The sequence below is a fragment of the Drosophila arizonae genome, chromosome 2 (assembly GCF_054131065.1).
Source record: "Drosophila arizonae isolate 15081-1271.41 chromosome 2, UAZ_ARI_1.0, whole genome shotgun sequence".
Taxonomy (NCBI): Eukaryota; Metazoa; Arthropoda; class Insecta; order Diptera; family Drosophilidae; genus Drosophila; species Drosophila arizonae.
In genome coordinates, this window is record NC_142922.1 from 11,600,045 (window position 1) to 11,620,824 (window position 20,780).

General features: G+C 43.0%; 1 protein-coding gene across 21 annotated transcripts in view; it reads right to left on the bottom strand.

Moving 5' to 3' along the window:
• Positions 1 to 20,780, bottom strand: part of heph (polypyrimidine tract-binding protein 1 heph) — a 186,691-nt gene that overhangs the window by 12,470 nt on the left and 153,441 nt on the right. For 17 of the 21 annotated variants that reach the window (XM_089462135.1, XM_089462131.1, XM_089462134.1 and 14 more), the window contains 5 exons: positions 17,375 to 17,640; positions 6,317 to 6,655; positions 5,958 to 6,243; positions 5,441 to 5,634; positions 4,892 to 4,925 (listed from right to left, as the gene is read on the bottom strand). In XM_089462135.1, coding sequence (XP_089318261.1) covers positions 4,892 to 4,925; positions 5,441 to 5,634; positions 5,958 to 6,243; positions 6,317 to 6,655; positions 17,375 to 17,640 — 1,119 coding nt within the window. The remainder of the gene's footprint in view (positions 1 to 4,891; positions 4,926 to 5,440; positions 5,635 to 5,957; positions 6,244 to 6,316; positions 6,656 to 17,374; positions 17,641 to 20,780) is intronic. The other 4 variants (XM_018017771.2, XM_018017769.2, XM_089462133.1 and 1 more) reach the window with 3 other exon arrangements.

The window sequence follows — 20,780 nt, forward strand, 5'->3', positions numbered from 1 at the left end:
TTAAATTATGAAAAACTTTTCATTGAAATGATTTGCACATGATTTGGCCCTTTTTCCGGTCACGGCACACCCACACACCCACACACACACACACCCACATACACCTGCGGGTCCGACTGCTCTGCTAAGTGTGGCACATAAAATTTTATGAAATTATTTGTGCGCCCAACAAAAATCACGCACACGGTTCGCAGCGAGCTCATAAAAATTCAATTAAACACGTTTCAACAATATTTTCGGCAGTGATATAAATTTTTAGCACGCCATTGCAATTACATAAGCCGATTATCAATACATATACACGCACACACACACGTACACACACATACGCATCTCAATCTGTTATGCTAAACGATTTGCAGACTGATTAAGTTTTTATTGTGTGTATGCAAAATGAGGGTCAAAAGCTGTAAATGGCCCAAAAAATAGGCAACAGTTTCACTGCCCGAAATGGGCTTCGATTAGAAATGTCTGACAGCCCAACTGGCATGCGGCATGCGGCATGTGGCATGTGGCGTGTGGCATGTGGCATATGGAAAGCAGCATGTGTCAAGTGTCTAAGGAGCGTGTCATAGACATCGTAACATTGAGCAGGGCAACAGCCGGTTGCTACCGGGTCGCCCCGGCTCAATTGACTCTGTCGGGGCTGGACAAACACAACAAAGCGCTGTCAAAACTAATAAAATGTCTGCATTCAAAAGGGTTGAGCTCTTAAAAATGGGCCTTCCTCTCTTTTGCCCCCCCTTCCCGATTGACTTGGATCAATCTACACACACGTAAACGTAAGCGTTTGAAGTGCGCTATTTGCGTGGGGCGTTGCAAGCCTTGCTTATGCCACTTTTATTATTTGATATGCAAACAGCTTAGCAGAGAAAAGGAGCAGCAGGAGCAGCAGGAGCAGCAGGAGGAGCAGGAGCAGTGGCAGCGAAAATAACAGCAGCGCCTGTGATGCGGGACCCACGATTGAATTGCAAAAATTGCTACCTTAGCCTGGCCGTCAGACTTCGGTGTTCGCGTCATGTGTGAAAATTGTGGCTTAGCAGCTGGCACACCTGGCTGCCATTAACATAACAAATGGCGCGCGCTCTACACACATTCACGTGTGTGCAAGTGTGTGTGTGCGTGTGTGTGTGAGGGGCCAATCGCCTGTTTGTTTGCCGTATAATTTGCTTCGAGTGTCACTCCTGGCCAGCGGAGCTTCGTGTGCCATGCTTCCCACGCTCAAGCTACTTGGAAATTCAAAAGTTATTACATAAAATTTTAGCGCTGCCATTTAGTTGATTGGCCGCTTAGACTGCCTGACCGCACAGCCGTCATGTCGCTTGCTGAGTTTATCTAAATCTATTGGCACGCCATTTCCAGCTCATCCCCCCCTCCAGCAGGTGGGTGGGCAAGGCACTAAGACGCTTTAGAGCGTTCGTTCAGCTTATCGACATTTCTCGCTTCTGCTGTGTGCAACGGGGCGTATGATACTCGTACATCTAACAATTTTCTACTACGGCTCCTACGTTTCACTCTGCTCGACTTTGTTCGCTGCCTGGCCATCGTCGTCCGGCTGGCGTTAAATCAGCAATCGAAGCTTTATTAGCACACTGCAGTCAGCTGCCAGCTGCCAACTGCCAACTGCCAAGTGGCAGGAGAAAGCCAACTGCTGGCAGTTGCTGGTTGCAGTTAGTCTTAACTGTGGCTAACGAGCTGCTGATAGGATTTAGTGTGGCTCAGTGGCTTTAAGCTGCCCCTAGTTGTACGCTCCGTGCGGTTATGCGGCCGCACTGCATTACTCTGGCTCTAACAATAACGGCCCGCAATAGCCAACGAACGACACACAACAAAAGCAATAATCATTTTTAAGCAATTAATTCGTTTGGCAAATTTTTGTTTACTTTATCAGCGATAAGTCCGAATTGCTGACAGAGTGAATACAATGCAATTTGTACATAAATACCACACAAATCTCTGCGACTGTGTGTGCGTGTGTGTGTGTGTGAGTATTTGAAGACAATCAGTTTAAGCCACAGTCAGACGGTTGGCTCCGCTCCACGCTGTCTACACTGTGGCCCTTTTGCACTGTGGTTGCGTGTGTTTGTCAAAAGTTTATATTTGGGTATTTAAACTCAAATTAAATGCATTTGCATGCAAACAAAGGGCAGAGACTCAACACAGAGAGGGAGAGAGAGAGAGAGACAGATAGAGAGACAGCACACATGTCTCTGTGGGTAAACAAGCCGCAACAACAAACCGTTTTGTGACACCAGAGACAAAGGCGACAACAGACTTAACATTGTTCTGCATATATCTGTGCATGTATGCAAGTGTATGTGTGTGTGTGTGTTTATTGTGGTTGCCAAGTTTTGTGCGTTTTATGCTGTTGCAGCACAAAAATGCGTTACAGCCTGGCAGAGGGCAGCCTGGCAGAGGACATCCTGGCAGAGGGCAGCAGCGCCATTTTGTGTTGTGTGGCAACAAATCCATTATGCTGCAATTATGCGCCACACTTGGCAACAACAACACTGTGCTGCAGACTGTGGCAACAATCGAAGTATTTTGGTAATTAAATAAAACAAACAGATAAAAGGACACACGAGTCGAGGTCTGTTGTCCTCGGGCATGTTAGATGCAGCGCATGTGAAAAGTCAAAACTAAATGCTATAAAATAGTTAAGCAACGCACACACACACACACACACACACCCACACATAGCACACACATATGGGTAGAGAAAGAAAATCGTTTCTGGCTAGGGGAAGTTGAAGTTGCAATTCAAACAGCAAACCCCATTAACTTTACAAAGTTAGTTAAATTCATTTAGCAAACAGACATGCCGCATACGCCCGACGACAAAAAGGCAGTAAGAAGACAATAACGTAGCTAAAAAGCCACCGCAGCGTCCCTCTCCAAACCACTCAACTATCCAAAACAACGAACTACGAAAAGTCACAAGTAAATTTTATTTCAATTGTAAAGCCAGCAAAAAGCTGAGCATGTGTGTGTGTGTGTGTGCGAGAGTATAAAATGCACACACATATGCATATAGTTTGACAGGGCGAGCGAGTGAGCAAGACAGCACACACACGCACACAATGGCAGCAGCAGCAACAACAACAACAACAACAACAACAGGCGCAATGATAACTAAATAAATGGACATTTTTATAGCTATGCACTTCCGCACTCAATCTTTTGTTGTGCGAGCCCGTGTGTGTGTGTGTGTGTTGCAGGATGAGCGCAAAGTTAAATCATGTGTCCTCTATATATATACACGCATACATACATACATACATATACATATATATCTGTAGAGCTGAGAGCGAGCCGCTTACTTGTATAACAATGGGCAACTGTTGCCGTGGCTCGGATGGATCGGGTGGGTTGGCGGGCGATCGGGCGGGTGGTCACGCGACATGGGTGCAGCAGGCGTTGGCTGGTGGTGCACGGAGCGGAGCGCACTTAATTCATGTAATTTTACATGCACACGAGCATGTCGCAGACAACGACAACGACAGCCAAGGAGCAACAGGATGCTGTTCAAGTGTGTGCCTGAGTGCGGTTTCACTTGTTGCCCGTTTGCCACTGAATATGTGTGTGTATGTGTGGTTTTTTTTATGCTCTCGTATGTGTGCGTGTGCGTGTGTGTGTATGGTTAGTGTAGATTTATGCAAGTGCATATATTTTCATTTTCATTGTTTTACAATTTGTAAGCACAACTTATGACAGGATAACTGCCAGCAGGCAGCCTCTGCATATGCAACTGTTGCTGCCTTTCCTTCTCCACCTGCCCCACCTCTCTCTCTCTCTCTCTCTCTCTCTCTTCCATCTCTGGATAGTTATTGTTGCTGTTGTTCAGTCGTCCACCATCTACAGATAACGCTTTAGACTATTTCAATTTCAAGCTGATGGATTTGCTGCATGCTCGAGGCAAAAAGCTATTAGAAAGCCATTTGAAGTGTGCTTGCAATACGATAAATATATATATATATATATATGGAAAGGAATTGCAGCAACAGCATTTGTGTGTTGTTATTTAATGCGCATTTCCGCTGCTGCTATTGCAAGTGCTTGCAGCTCTGGCTATGGGTTTTATGCACACTTGGGTCTTTATTTTGCTAACCACTTGGATTGTTATAAAATACAAAGCCATTTCTATATGATCTGACCGCGACTGATCTCCTCAGGATTATAGATGCAATGCGATTCTTAAATGGAAACAGCTTGATATTCAAGCTCGCTTCACTGATAACTTAACTGAGTTTGCTCTTAGCTAGTTTAGTAGTGTTTCATCTAATATTTAAAGCAATTGTTTTCAATATTCTCGGCATTGTTTTGCCATTTTTGTTGTTGTTCACCCACGCAATTCTGTGACTTTTCACTGTGTGTGCATAAATAATTCATAGCACTTTTCCTGATTGCACGTAGATGGCGTGAATTTAAAACGGAAGTACGCCAGCGATTCACGCCCAGGGATAGCAGTTAGGGCCCGGAACAGCAGCTGCAGCTACTACAATGTGTGTCTAGCTGTCAGCAATTTTCAACTTTCCTACGGGGTCTAAATTCAATGAATAAACAAGTGTGTTCTACTAATAAAGTGGTCAAGAATTACATTTGTGGCTAAGAAGAAGTTGGCAGTGGCACAGCCAGGCAGCTAGGGGGCAAGGCAGGAGATGAAGGGGTCAGAGTGTGAGTGTAGAGTAGAGTAGAGAGAAGCCGAGAGAACGAAAGATTGGATGCATTTGTAGAATTTGCCTTGCACTTTGCCTAGCTGAGCCACATACACATACATATACTGATTACTTAATAATATATTGTATTATAATATATAGCTAAAGTATATCTAAAATTTATATAAATAAGGTATACTGTATTTGATTTTTGTTTTAGTTTTGTGCAGACGTACCAAAGAGGGTAAATAGAGCATCAGGCGTGACCATCTACAGAGAAAAAGAGAAAATAGAAGTTTGTTGTCAGTTAGCGAAAGTTTTGGTTGTAGAGATGTTTTACAAATTATATAAATCATAATTAATAAATATTGGGAAAACTAATAGCAATAATATGTAACAGTTGCAGAATCAATTTGCATTCAATTTTGTATTTCACTTTCAGACAATTAATTTTGAAATTAATTATGCGAAGGTATTCGCGAAATAAAACTCAAATAACTTTGTGTGAAACCAAAAATAAATAAAAATATTTCAATATAAATAGTATGCGGCTTTTGTGAAAATATTTATAGACGAAATGCAAACTAATTACAGGCTATGTACGATAACTATTGCATTAAATATATTATTCGTGAGCAAATAGAGAGTATGAGGAGCGTACATAGGCATGTATATATATATATAATATTTAAATTTATATACAATTTTTTTAATTTTTTTTAAATCAATTATTGACAGATATTTTATAGGTATATATTGGTTATATTCAATTTGGTTTCACTTACCTCTTCATTTAAATTCGATACGAGCAGCACATTCGAGTAGCCGCGCATAGCTGGAGCGGCGGTCTGTAGGGCGCCGCTGTTGGCCAGCGAGAAGGCCGCCAGGTTGGGCAGGGCGTTGCTGTAGCCGCCGCTGAGTGGAGTGCCTAGGCCCAAGGCGAAAGGCGGCAGCACGCCGGGTGCGCCCAGGCCGTTGACTAGAGAAGCCAGGAGGGAAGCGTGACACAGAGCGAGAGCGACAGCGACAGCAACAGCGAGAGAGAGAGGTGGAGAGCGAGCGAGAAGAGAGAAAGAGATACATATATATAGTAATTTAGGTTTTTGAACGTGTTGCGCTGTTGCATGCGACTTAATACTAGACGAATCGATAGCGAGTGTCAAAGGCAAAAAGTCGAAAATCAAAGCATTTGCTATATGTGTGAGTGTGTGTGTTTGTGTGTGTGTGTGTGATTATGTAAGCAGGCGTTACGGACACGAAAAATAAAACAATAATAGAAGGAAATTGTTCTGTTTGTGTTACCTATTTTATCACCTGTTAATGAGGGCCGCTGACGGGCGGCAATCAATAGCAGATCATTGGTATTCATTAAGCCGCCGGCTGTGGGCATGAGATCGACACCCGGCTCGCCCGGTGGCAGCGCCGGATTCGTAAAGTCGCGCGACTTATCATTGTTGTACTTGACATTCAAGGCGGTCAATTTGCTGTTGTCAATGCGCAAGGTGCAGCAGCCGTTGTAGATGTTCTGGCCATCCAATATTGACTTGGCCTGCTGTGCAGAGTGGGCATCCGGATACTGGATGAGAGCCTGAAGGATAAATTAATTCAATTAAACATATTCTCATATTTGAATTCACAAATTGCTTGGACACTCCACTCACCTGGAATGAATTGTTCTTGGTGAAGGTGACGATCTTGAGGACCTTGCCAAAGCGTTGGAATATCTGATGCAATATGTCCAACGAAACGGGGTACATCAGAGTTTCAACAATGACGCGCAGCACCGTATTGGGTCCGCCGGCAGCATTGGTATTGTTGCTGCCCGCCGAGGCATTCACAGCGCTCGTGTTGTTCTGCAAGATGGCCACAGTGCTGCAGTTGTTCTCGGCCGAGTTGTTGGCATTGTTGCTGGTCGCATTGGCAGCGGCGCACAGCGGCAACGGCGAGCCACCGGCGGGCGATTGAATGCGATAGTCACTCTGCACCGCCGACGAGTTCTGCTGCAAAGAGCGAAAGCAACAGAAAGTAGAGGATAAGAATTGTTAAGTCAATTGACGGCAAAAATCGTGTCTGCCAAACTTTTTATTGGTTAAACGATGCACATGGAAAAACTTTGTGCATTAATCAAAAAACTTACCATCCAACAACAACAAAAAACAACAACAATTTATGCATATCTTTCAGGCAACTAGACGAAAATATGCTAAATATTTATAGCAGCAGAAGCAGCAGCAACAGAGGCAACAAAAACAACAACCACAGGCTGTATAGTATATGTAATGGAAACAGGAAGAAGCAGCCCGGCCCAGCAACATAAATCTCAATCAAAATCAATAATATCAAGTACCGTAATAATAAAAGGAAATCAGAGTGCACGAAGAGAGAGAGAGAGAGAGAGAGAGAGAGAGAGAGAGAGAGAATGATAGAGCTCGGTAGGATGCTGAGGACGTCAAGACTTAAGGAGGATGCCAGGCCGTTAGAGCGCTGTCAGTCCCATGCTGCGCGGCAAAAGTTCTTGCGTGAAATATACACGTTCTATCGGAAAACAATTTAATGACATTCGGAAGTAAATTTATTCGTATTCGTGCTGAATTTTGATTTCGAAAATCATAACGTAAACACATTCGACCGTCCTTAGCAGCCAGCCACATCGCAGCCAGCACCCAGCACCCTGCCCACTGACCCCCTCTCTCTGTCTGTCTCCCTCTCCCTCAGCGAGTCCTAACGCGTTTTTTGTGTTTGTCAGCAACAGCATCAAAGTTCTAGGCACACGTGAAGCAACAATTTCCCCCCAGGCGAGCCATTTGTTTTTGCTACCTCTTGCTAGATAAATTTTCGTAGACGAAACAAAGCCAAAGGCAGACAGCTCAACCAGGGAGAGAGAGAGAGAGAGAGGGCGGGACTCAGAGCCTTGGGCGCTGACTTCTGCCTAGGTTTATAAAAATAATAAAAATTGATTAGAATTGCGCTGTGTGAGGTCTCTGCCACAGCCAGGCAAGGCAAGGCAGGCAGCCTATACACGCGGCGTATGTGTAATGGAATGTGCGTGAAGTGGAGTGGAGTGGAGTGGAGTGGCGGAAGGAAAAGTGGATGATGCTGCGGCCGTTACAATTGCCATTCAGTTCGGCTCGTAGTCTATGACTGTAATTTGATACTTCACTTTGGCTGATTATTATTACGATGAGACGATGACGATGACGTTGATTGTGTAAAAATTGTAATGTAATTGTAGAGCAAACATTGCTCGTCTCACTCTCTCTAGCCTCCTCCCTCCCTCCCTCTCTCTCTCCCACCCTCTCTCTCTCTCTCAGTCTCGATTGTGCGAATGTGCTTGTGTGGGGATGTACTTAAACTTTGCACATGTTAACTGAATGTCAAGTGGGCAATTGCAAATTGACTGCACTGATAATTGCGTCCAAACATTCTACTACAATTATGGCCACCTAATAACAGGCCAAGTCACTTGACACATGCCTCTACTGCTCTAGTATTCTGGCCACAAAGGCAGCCAACTGGCCAACATCATTAAACATTTTGTCTGTGCGTACATATGTGCATGTGTGTGTGCGTGTGCGTGTGGTTGTATGTGTATGCGTGCGCGATTGTTGGCTTTCCCTTGTCGCGGTTTAGTCGCTTAATGAGTCAATTGTGCATTGTCCATTATTTCAGTTCTGTTCATTCACGTTGTTGTTTGGTCTGTGGGCGGCTTGCGGCATTGATTAGTTGCCGTATACGGTATAGAAGCACTCACACGCTCACGGCGAGTGGGCCTACTCAGCACATTGTAATAATTTAATATGATAAGTCAGATAAACTAAACTGCTTTGATAAGCAAAAATATCAAATCTGCTGATAAGCTCAATTATCGATCCATTGTCTATGAAAATACAACTCTCTCTCTCACTCTCTCTCTTTGTTTCACTCTGTGTGTGTGTATCAAATGTTAAAATTTGACAGTTCCCGCTGGACCTGTGCTATCTTAAATATTAGACAGACAAAATATGTAATGCAAAGTCGAAGCGATTGTCAACTCTCCAGAGAATCGACGCGAAAACTTTGCCAAAAATAAAATAAAAATAAAAATGAAACGAAAGACACTGGCAGAAAAGAAGGCTGCTAAAAGCTTTTAAGCAAACTTTTGCAATATTAAGTAAAAAATAAATAAAATGAAATAAAATAAAATAGAATAAGGCGGCACAGTATAAACGGGCTGTCTGCCAGTTGTGGCTCAGTTGGCCCACGCTGGACGGTGGTGGCCACCTGTGACAGCTGTCGGCTTCTGGTCTTTGCATAAGAAATAAGTCGATGGCAAACAATAAACTCTGGCAAAGAACTGCTAAAATAAAGAAATGAATGTCTCTATATTTTGTTCGCACTTTCGCTTGAAGCTCTGCATAAATATTATTGTTTAATAGATGCGTGCAATGCAAACCTGCAGCAACTCTGCTGCACTGTGTCACCGATATTTTTCCTCACTTTTTTCCACCTTTTTCTCTTCTCTTTTTGGGGCACACTTGAGGTGTGCAGGGCCCGGGCAACATGCACTCCAGAAACTGGTCACGCCGTGGCAGAGTGGCTCAAACCTAAGCAAGTTGCTGGCTGCTTAAGTGGCCCCAGCCAAGAGAGTGAGACTGCCAGTTGCAGCTACTCATTCTGCGCCCGCATGCATGCAGCAACAAGGATGCAGCAATGAGCGGCGGTGGGTAGCCACTTTGGGCGGCTGCCAAATAGCTGCTTACACTTTTTGGGCAGGGCCGAGGGGAGGGCGGGCGAGCACTAGCCCAGCACAAGTTATGAACTTGTACAGTCAAGTTTTAAAGCTAAGCTGCGGATTATGTATCCCTACATACTTTGGCGAACTTCTTGCCAGTCCCGCTTCTTGAGCAGCTCGCATACTTTTTGTGGCCACTGGCCTCACAGAGCTGAGCTCTGTCAGAGTCTTCACTTAACCACAGCACAAAAAAACAAACAAACAAACAAAAAAAAAAAAAAAAATCAGCAAAAATAAAACTCGTGGTTAGTTGAGTGCTGCTAAAGTCGTAACCACAGCAAACTCTGTGTACGTCTTATTTATGGCCAGCACAAATATGGTCTACGGCCGAAAAACAGAAAACTTGGCATACAAAAATATGCTAAGATGAGCAGCCGAGTAAATCCCACGTTATCCCTAGCCTAAAACTAAGCAAACACAAATACGCAAACCGAAAAGGGAAACATTGTGCAGACGAATGTAAATAAACCGTTGCATACTTTCAGGCAATAGCAGCAGCATCGGCCCATCGAAAGGGGAGAACTAATCAATAAAATGAAAATATTGTTGCCGAAAAGTCAGTGCAAACAAGGCACATGTAAAGTACGTTGTCAGTTGTTATTGTTGATGTTGATATTTCTGTGCGGCTCTGGCGCTGTTGCTCCTTTTATCCTTGATGCTCGCAAATTTGCTCACGTACTCCAGCTGACGAGTGTGTGAAACAATGTAATTTAAATCCATTTTCAGCACGCCAGAGCGTCACCAATCAAATTGGCAAACGACTGGAGTGTAAGCAAACACTGTAACAGAATAACAGAGCACTGCCGCTGCCACACTGCCACTGCCGCTGCCGCATAACTCACAAAGGATCAACAAGCTATTGTAGAAGCGGTGCGTTCGCGGCGCTCTTGTGAAAACAATAAGATTAGCTCACTTTTGCTTTCGACAGACGATGCTAGCTAGCTAAAGTAAATGTGGAATAAAATGGGAAAACGACAGCGGCACGGCACGACACGGGCAGAGGCAGCGGCAAAGAAAAACAAAAGCAACTCATAGAAAAATAAACAACGTGCCAGTAGAGCCGCTTACTTACACACACACACACACACATAGAGATACACAAATACACGCGTGAAGTTATTTGCGGCAGCGAAATCCTTTAACTGCACACGCCTCAGCATTGAGAGTTGAACAAATAGCCTGCCTTGGTAAAATGCCTTATATGAATCCCTGAAAACAAGCCCCCCCTACGCCTATGGCTCACTCCATAGTCAGTATTCGGCAAATAGAAAGCCTCTAGCTGTCGTCAAGCATGAAACGGCGGCTGTCAGGAGGCAGCAACAAATTAAATAAACAGTGAGCCATCCGAGCACGGCTCATATTATTAACGACAAATCGAATGAGTAGACGCTGTTGCCAAATATTCCTAGTTTTCCAGAGCGAGAGAGAGAGAGGGACGCTGCAACATGTTTAAGCTTTTGTTAATCAGCCTGATCCTTTTTGTGGCTTAATCGCCTGACATTTGTATTAGTTGCTGTCGCCTTAACACCCAAACTGCGTCAACTACGCCACACGCTCTTAGCCCATCGCACATATGTAGAAACAAGACGTCAACTGTTGTCCACATTAATCTCATTATGTGTTTGGCACTAATGCTGACGTGATTTTTCCCCCTGATATTTATTCTATTAATTGACAGTCTGTGCACTTTATTGGCAAAAAGTTTGCACCAGCTTTAAGAATTTCTCTTTAACAAAATCGAATTGTCGAAATGTTCCTCAACTAATTAAATTACAAACTGTGTTGCCAACAATTACAAAAACCAATATTATTATTATTTTAGTGACTTTAGTGACTTATGAGTTCAGTGGAAATCACATTGAATTTTGCAGAAATATTTGCTATAGCCTAGAGTATTTATTTAAAAAGCTTTTAGGATGTGTGTATTTTTTTTAAGCTTTAAACATACTTTAAAAGTTTAAAAGCTAAAAGTGTCTATAAAAATCATTTCCTGGGAATATTAGTTCGTCCATGGAAGTTTTCAGAAATATTATAAATAGCTCTCAGATATATGTACATATTTGTGTTGGGTTAATCTTGCAATTGTTTTTTTTTTTAAATCTATGTTAAATTAAATTTTTTTTTTTTTTAAATTTTATTAAATATTGTTCAGAAATACTTTTTATGCTTTTATATTAAAATATTCGGAACTCAGATTAAAATATATTTTCGTATTTTATATTATAATGTTTGCGTATGTTTAACCTCGACTTTTTTATTTTTATTTTTTATACCCTGAACCCATTGAAAATGGGAAATCAGGGTATAATGGTTTTGTGAAAAGTATGTAACAGGCAGAAGGAATCATCGCAGACCCCATAAAGTATATATATTCTTGATCAGGACGACGAGCTGAGTCGATATAGCCCTGTCCGTCTGTCCGTCCGTCCGTCCGTCCGTCCGTCCGTATGAGCAAAAGGATCTCAGAAGATATAAGAGCTAGAGAGCTGAAATTTGGCAAGCATACTCGTGTATACCATAGGCAGTACAAGTTTGCTTTATTTTTTCGATAACTCATCCGATAACTTTTTTATCGAGAATAATCGAAAAATCGACAATGTTTTTTCAGCTTATTTTGAACACTTTTAGACCTGGAGACTTCAAATTTGCGTTGTATATAAAGTTAATGGATACAAAGATTTTGTAATTTACAGATTTTGGATACCACGCCCCCTTCGCCCCCAATTTGTAAAAAACGCATTTCAAGTACTAGAGACTTGTGCTTTGAAATGTACACACATTTAAGCCATATGATTACGCTCTAAAAGTTTCATTAAGATCGTATGTCTACAAAAGAAATTATTCAACAAATAAATTCTCGTTATATTGCCCACACTGCAGTGCAGCCCAAGCGCAGCCGCTGCTAGCTGCGCAGTTTGCAAAGCGCGTGCTTATACGTGCATGTGTATGTATGTGTGCATAAAAGAAGTCCAGAATGATTAGAATATCAGTTTGGAGGGTTCAGGGTATCTCCTAGTCGAGCAGTCTCGACTGGAGCCTTCTTACTTGTTTCTAATTATTATTATTATGTACGTACTATTATTAATTTTTATTTATCTCTTCGAATTTTTTCTGTTATACTATTTATTTTGCAATTAAATTTTTATTAATTTTTTAGAATATACTTGGAATTTATCAATTTCGTTATTTCGTCCATTGCAGGCACTTTTACATATATACATATAACAGAGCTCTCCACAAAACCGAATGCATGTATGTAGGATATATGCAAATCGACTGTGCAGTGCGGTGGGGCGGTGGATCAGTATTTTTTTGCTGTGGACGGCAATTTAATTTAATCACAAGGTAACCTTATCACAGTGGAAACTCAACACCTGCTGCAACAACGGCCAGCCCCGACTGACGTCCAACCGCACGCACACATGCAAGCAAACCAGCACAGATACACACACACACACACACACGTTCAGATAGTCATACATATTTGCAGCTTTATCTGATAGGCGTCACAGCCTGTAATCGGTGCGTTGGAAATCGCGAGCGACGCACTGCAAGCGACGACAGGTGTAATGCAAACGCTTCGATTGAACTGTAACTGTTGCGTATGCATGCATGTGTATGTGTGATGTGTTCTCTGTGCTGTGTTTGCAGTGTGCCGTTTGCTTGAGCTGTTGTTGTTTGCTGTCGCCCAAGTGGTAATTATATAGATTCCTGAAATTATAGGCAACCTTTCGGCGTACCTTGGGCGGATTGCCCAAAGACCCTGTCGTCCCTTTCTCTATGGGTGTGTGTGGGTGTGTTTGCGCCTTCATTTGTTTGCGTCTAATGAACGCATTTTGCCGACTTTTGGACGCGATTGCAAATGTTACACTGGAGACGGAAGAGTCGCATCGCTGGGCTGTGTTCGTCGGATTTTACTTTTGTTTTGAAATTAAATTTCAATCAATTTGGTTTTGTTTGAAATTCAGTCTCACACCCGCAGCCTGGTCCCAAGTGGATGGCAACCCTTTTCCGCTTGTTGGGGGATCGGCTAAAAAAATAATTTATCAAAATTACAAACATTCACACACGCACACAAACACACACACATACACTGATAGGCCAGCATCGGCAGATGCGCAGCCACAAACAGAGACAAAACAATCACATGTCAAATTTGCGCCGAGCCACTAAGCAATATAAGAGGCTGAGCTGTGGGGCGTGGCAAGGGACCGCTTGGGGACTCTGGAGTTCTGTGGATTTGCGGCCAGCTCGTGTTGTGGCTGTAGCCGCGTGAACTTCCAGTGCATTTATCTTCATTTCCAAGCAGCAGCCGCAAAATCAGCATTCTAGCTAAGGTTTTCCTGACCCACACCGAGTGCCTGGTCCCAGTCCCAATCTCCGTGCTCTGGTCGCTGAAGCGAGTGACGTGCGTAGCATGTGGGGAAGGCGGAGGGGGAGTGGGAGTGGGAGATGGAGGAGCAGCCGCCTCTAAGATGCTCAAACATAAGAAGACATCAACGTAAATAGCAACGAAAATAGTCACAACAACTGTTGCCTGAAGTGCCTCCGCCTGGCTGGCTGCCTGGCTGACTGGCTGGAGGTGGAAATAGTAGCAGTTGCCGAGCACTGGGGAGCTAAGCGGCATAGGTGAAAGGACGTCCCAACCGACATGACATATTAGAATCCTGTTACACATCTCTGCGATGCGAGCACAACTCCTCGACACAGCACAGCATAGCAGAGCAGAGCAGAGCAGAGCCACGCCGCCTGACTGCCAACTGCCAAATTGCCAACATAAATGTCAGTGGAGCGCCGGGCCGGGGGCTAGAGGCTAGAGGGTTTTTCATTTCTGATGCTGCCATCTCGGTTTTCGTACGCTCATTCTCCTTACTTTTGTTTTATTTCTTTTCTCTTTTCCCTTTTTTTTTTCGTCTCCCTCTCTCTCAGTTTTTGTTCTGCTTCTCTATACGACGCAATCACTCAGGCGTTGAAATCTGTACGTGTGTTATCTGTGTGTGTGCCTGTGTGTGTTGGGTGTGTGTGAGCGCAGATGATTTGAAAATCCTGTATTGCTGATTTGCTACTTCTGCTGCTGCTGCTGCTGTTGCTGTTGCTGCTTATGTTGCTGTTGTCGTCGCAGCTTTGCTTTCAGGTGCGTGCGGGTTTAAATCCCTTAAGGTATGCAATGGATTTCAGTCTGCCCCTGGCCTTTCGCCCGCCTAGCCGAAGACTCTTAAAGGAACTCTTTAAAGCACACTTATTTGACGATTCATATGGCCAATTGGTCTGGCAAGAAACTCTTTCCCATGCTGCGCAGGGCATTCACGTTCACTTCAAACGTAACTCAATACGACTGCATATGCACACATTAGGATCAATTGGAAACTTTTGGGGTCGCACAGAGTTTGCCAATATGAGAGGCTTTAAATAAACACATACAATTTGGCTTAAACGAATCTCTTGACTAATATTCATATTCAGCTCCGCGAGCAGCTGTTGCAACTATTGCGACGCATCTTATCTGCAGCTTTGCACGTTGCAGCGACGCATCAGAAAGATGAGAGATGAAAGCAATACTCAGAACTGTCAGCGAGGATGCTGAAGAGCTTTCGCATTGGTAAGACCAAGCAGGAGACGCAGACAATTCCATACAAAGGCCAATGAAGACACTTGTTAAAATGTGAGGCCAAACAGCAGTTGTACAACTAGACAAAACAAGACAACACACACACACACACACACGCACACACACAAACATACACAACATTACATGTTGACAATGGGCAGAAGGGCACAGAAAAAACAAACAACAAAATAATAATACTAATAAAGGAAAGAAAAGCAAGTAAGAAAAATCTAATGGACAGCTCTCGAATAGAAAATGCACTAGATTTTCGATCCTTATAAGAGAGAGTATTATATTTTACATGTATCTAGATCAAGAGAAGAGCCTTTATCTCCTCTGGTAAACCTAGTAGACAGATCTCGAAGAGATGCTATAATTCATCTGGTAAATTGGAGACATTTCAAGTGTAAACAGAATAATTAATTTTAGGTAGATGGTGAGGGCAACTATTAATTGATATATAAAGGGAAAATATATTGATTTGAAAAAATTATTAAATTTCCGGTAAAGGACAAAAACATATATTCCAACTCGTTTCTAAATAATAATAGAAATAATAATAGAAATAATAAAATAATAGGCTATAATTAAAATTTGCAAGTTTTAATAATTTTAAATTATAATTTCAATTAATTAAAATAAAAATGAAAAAAATGAATTTGTATAATTGTTTTAACCGCCATGGCTAGCATCAAATTTATCTATTGCATTTACATTAGTTACATAGTCTAGCACGAAGCCAATATGCCCTAAAATGCCATTTTCAAAGAATTCAAGGTATAAAAAGAAAGTGAATGAAATGAGAAATTGTATAAATATGTTGGGCAGGCGACAGTGGCAACAACAACAACAACAACAACAGCAGCAGCAGCAACAATGACAGCCAAACACAGCGCTATACACAATATTAAGCTCATACACACACACACACACGCACGCATACACATATATACAACACACACTCATGCGTTTTAAGAGATTTTCCACTAGAGCAAAAGCAACGACAGCGGCGTTGACTTTTCCACTCGTCTGCGTTGTCATTGGGGTTGGGCGAAACAGCAGCAGCAGCAGCAGCAGCAGGAGGCACAGCAGCAGCCACAGCCACAGCAAAAGTAGAAGCAGCAGCAACAAGGCCTTTTACCAGGATTAGTAGTTAACAAGAGAAATCTGGCCACACCCACGCACAAACACACAAACACACACACACACACACATACTGCTGCACAGCCAAAAGGTAATCAGTGAAATGTAACTGTATTGTTTGGTCTGACGTTATTTCTGTGTTTGCTGTTGTTGTTGTTGTTGTTGCCGTTGATGTCACCTTATTCATAGGCACGCCTTCTCGCATTGTTGTTGCTGCTCAGTTGCTGCAGCCTCTTAACCTTTTTTGTTATTGTTGCCGCTGTTGTCGTTGTTGCAGCACATGACTGACGATCTCTTTTTAAGTAGTTTTGCTTGGGGTCATTTTGGGTTACAAGGCTAGCACGGTAAACCAGAGCTGAGAGGCAGTTGCTGCCCACACACACACACACACACACACGCACACACAAGGTGACAACGTCGTTTTGGGGTTTCAGCTGGCAGAAACAACAACAACAACAACAATATTGCGCACTTTGTTGCTGCTGTTGCTGCTTTCATTTAAGTAATCAAAATATGCTTTTGACTTTGTGCTAAGCAGCTGTCGTTCGTTTGTATGCGTAGGTATTTATGTGGCTAGAACCTTGTGGTTTTCATTTGTGTATATTCGGTTTGTCTATGTATGCGCTCGTCTCTGTGTGTGTGGGTGCGATTTGGCCACAAAATCCTAAAAACTATGTATTTCTCTGCGTTTGTCAAGACACATGCTAAGGCAAAGATATGCATAAATATATACACATATATATATATATATGTATAGATATATAGTGAATGTCTATCTGTATTTGCAACTGTATTTATAGTTGGTTTCGGTATTTGTGTGCGCGTTTGTGTATTTATTTGAAAGCTTTTTAAACTTTGCCACTGACTTTGTGGCTTACGAAATTAAAATTAGAAATTGGTTTGGACCATCACTGACAAATATCCCTTAGCATTTATGAATGGCCAACGCATGTGTGTGTGTGTGTGTGTGGAATTAAGTTGCCTTAGAGATTGTAATTAATCAGAGGAGCGACCCACATAATAACGAGACAGCAACATTTGCATATAAATCGTTGTTTGCGTCTGACCCAAACTTAATTGCCACATTAATAACACTTAAGGCCCACAGCTTTAGCTGCTTATAGGTTCTACTGGCTTAAATAGTTTCGTATCAATTATATACAAAGGCTATATATGTATGTTTAGTGTAAGACTTACGTTGTGACTCTGGTCCGTCTTGAGCTCGCGATGATTGGAGAACTGCACGTAGACCATGCGCCCACGCATCTGGGGCGGATTCACTGTGTAACAGGAGACCATCGATGTGGCGGATATTTCGTCGGCCATTTCAATAAATGCTTGATTCTTGCCCTTTAGCACCAGGACATTTGTCACACGCCCAAATGGTATGCCCAATGCAACTACGTCCGATTCACCAGATTCGTTTGGAATGTTGCGCAAATGAATGACCTTTGAGGCTTTGGCTGCAAGCAGAGAAAGGTAAAAATAAATAGTTAGTGACATGCCTGTAAAATTGCTGAGGGGCGGTGGGCAAGTGGTCGAGTGGGCGGGTCAACTAATTAATAAGCCGCTTAAAATATTAACAGCTGCCGTACCGAATGGCATCCTTTGCTGTCTGCACTTCCGCTTCCGTAAGTCGCTTAATTTGCACATTCCTATTGTTGTTTTTTCATGCGTTTTGTTTGCTTTTCTCTCTCCATCTCTCCCCCTCTCTTTCGCTCCTTCTGTCTCTTTTGCATTTCGAGCCCTGTGAAATAAGGCCCCGATAACATGGCAAACGTTGCGGCATTTGTATACATTTTGCACAGTTAAGCGCCACTGCATGAGCACTAAATGGGCATGGTCCAGCCAGGTGCAAGTGGGACAGAGATGGGGCGAAAGGAGAGGGGGACGCGGCAAGAGCCTAGCACATAAATTCATTCATTGCACTCTCTTTTGGTACGACTGTGAATAATCCACACAACGACAATGTCCGGTCTGGTCCAGTCAGATTCAAGCCATGCACACAGCGTGAAAGAGAGAAAGAAAGAGAGAGAGAGGGGGAGAGAGTGCAATTGTCTTTGTTGTTGTTGTTCGTTTGGCAGCTCGGTGTTTCGTTTGTTATTTTTGCATAAATAAAGTGGGCGCCGCACACCAAATGGGATTTTAGGCTGTTGCTTGTTGTTGCTGTTTTTCGGCTTGGTGTGGCAGAGAGCATTTTAGGGATTTCGCAGCGACCCCGTTGCACATCTGTCCAAAGTGCCTTAAATTTTTATAAACAAAAGCAAACAAATTTTCTGGCATGCCACATGCTTTATAACAACAACAACAATAACAATATTGTGGTTGTTGCTGCTGCTGCAACAACTGACACCGCGCGGCACCGAGGCAGAGGGTCTTTGGCTGCAGCCAGTCTACCTGGTGCTTAGTCAACACCTGTTAATGTGCCGCTTTTATTTTTTCATGACTGTCTGCCTGGGTGGGTATGCATGAGTGTGTATATGTGTGTGTGTGTGTGCCCCCTTATATGCAAATGAAATGCTGCAAGATTTTTTTTTTTTTGTGTTGTCTGTCCTTTAGCTGGCTTGCATGTGTGTGTGTGTTTGGAGTATTTACCGCAGCTACTAAGCAAACAAACAGAATATGGCAAGAGATAGCCCACGACAATGCCAATGGCAATTACCACCAAAAATTTGCACTTTTAGCAAAGCAGCAGCACTCAGAATTCAGCTCATTTTTAAAGAGTGAACTCAGATACACAATTCTCTTTTAAGATTGAAAGGGGATTAACAGAAGGAGAGAGAGAGAGAGAGAGAGAGAGAGCAACAGATATACATATCATCAAAAGAGACAGAAGGGATGGGACAACTGCATATCTCAGACGTATATTAAAACTCATTCTCATTATTTATAGCTATTTGTACTCTAATTACAGCTGCTCAACATTTATTTACTCTTCTCAAATCCATTAAACACATCCACATGCCATTACTGAGAAGCTGCCTTAGCTAGATTTGTAACTGGGTTTCCGGCAGAGCCAGCAACGTGACCCAAATGATATGGCTTAACTACATTTATCAGCAGCAGTCTTTGCCACATAGTTGTTAACCGCTTTCACTAGGCCCTTGGCTAATAACTTACAGCATAAAAGGGTCATTAGCCGACCCAGTACTGATATGCACACTGACCCTTTTCAGTTGTCCACAGTCCGCAGCCTGCATGGGTCAATGTGCCAATTTATAACAATGCGCAAAAATGGAAAGAAAAAAAAAAAAAAAAATAAGAGTAGAAATAAATGAAAAATAGGCGCAAAGCCCCCCACTCATCAAGGCGGGCAGGCAGGTCGTCCAGGCCCGGGCCGGTCAGGCCATTCAAGCCAACTTGAGGCAAAAGTCATGCCAACTATGAGAGGGCTCGGCTGGGCAGGACCTCTCGACTGCAGTTTGGTCAAAGTGGCACAGCACTCGACGCTGAATACAACTAATCGGAAATTACACTTTTTGATTAGTTCGGTACGGAAATGAAGTTGAAACGAAATTATGCAAGCCAGCGGCTGGGCTGGCTGGCTAGGCAAAGTGCACAGCTTTTTTTATTTATTTTTTTTTTCTTTGCTTTTCCCCACCTTTTGGCAGCTCGCAAATTTATTAAAAATCGATGGCCATGTGCCGGTCCGCTGCTGCTGCCCATAAATAACATAATCAGAAATATCTTGCTTTCAATTATGCGACTCAGATATACCATGAAAAGGGATTGCATATATTTTAAAAAGAATCTAGTTGATGTATTAGAGCAGCTGCAATCACGGCTTGAGCCATACACCAGCCCCGACCCGTTTCAGTTGAGTTAGGGTATAAGAGCGAAACTAAAAAAAGTTCCCAGAATGCCGGAAACGTGCTGCAAAAGACAAACAACAAATCAAGTGCCGCTGGGCAGTTGCCGGAAAAAACGACAGCACTGAAAATATGTAAAACTATCTATCATGCATGATGACGTTGTCAACGAGCAGCGAAAAAAAAAACAACAGCAACAAAATATTGACAAAAAAAAAAAAAGAGGGCGAAACTGAAAATATGAAATCTACTGAAAGCGCGCAAAACGAAAATTTGTGGATTTTTTGACGTTCTCCATCAACAACTCAATTTGGGTTTGTTTTCCACTGGCAGTTGCAACTGCGACGTTGTTGCCGAGCTGTGCTGCTGCTGTTGCTGCTGCTCGTGTTGTTGTGTTTGTTGTAGCTGGTGCCGCATTGCTCGGCAACAAGAGGAGAATTTGTAACAAATCGCAACAAACGCTGCCTGATGGTGTGAAAACGAGAAACTACAGCAGCGCGATGAGTAAATCGACAACCATCGACATTCACTCAACGGCGAGTGTAGCCATCGGGCTATCCCCCCCGCTCCACTCGACGACCCTTCTCTTGCCAAGCACCTGACCTGCAAATACCAACGGTTGAGGGGAGGGGTGGGGGCATAATTGAAAAGGAAGATGGCGACGAGTCGACGACGGCCGGAAACACAGCCAACAAGGCCCTGAGGCAGTCAGTTGCAACCGAAAACGAGCAGCTGAACTGAAATACAAAAATTTTCGCTTCGATGTGACTGACTGTTGCCTCATGTCCTGAGGC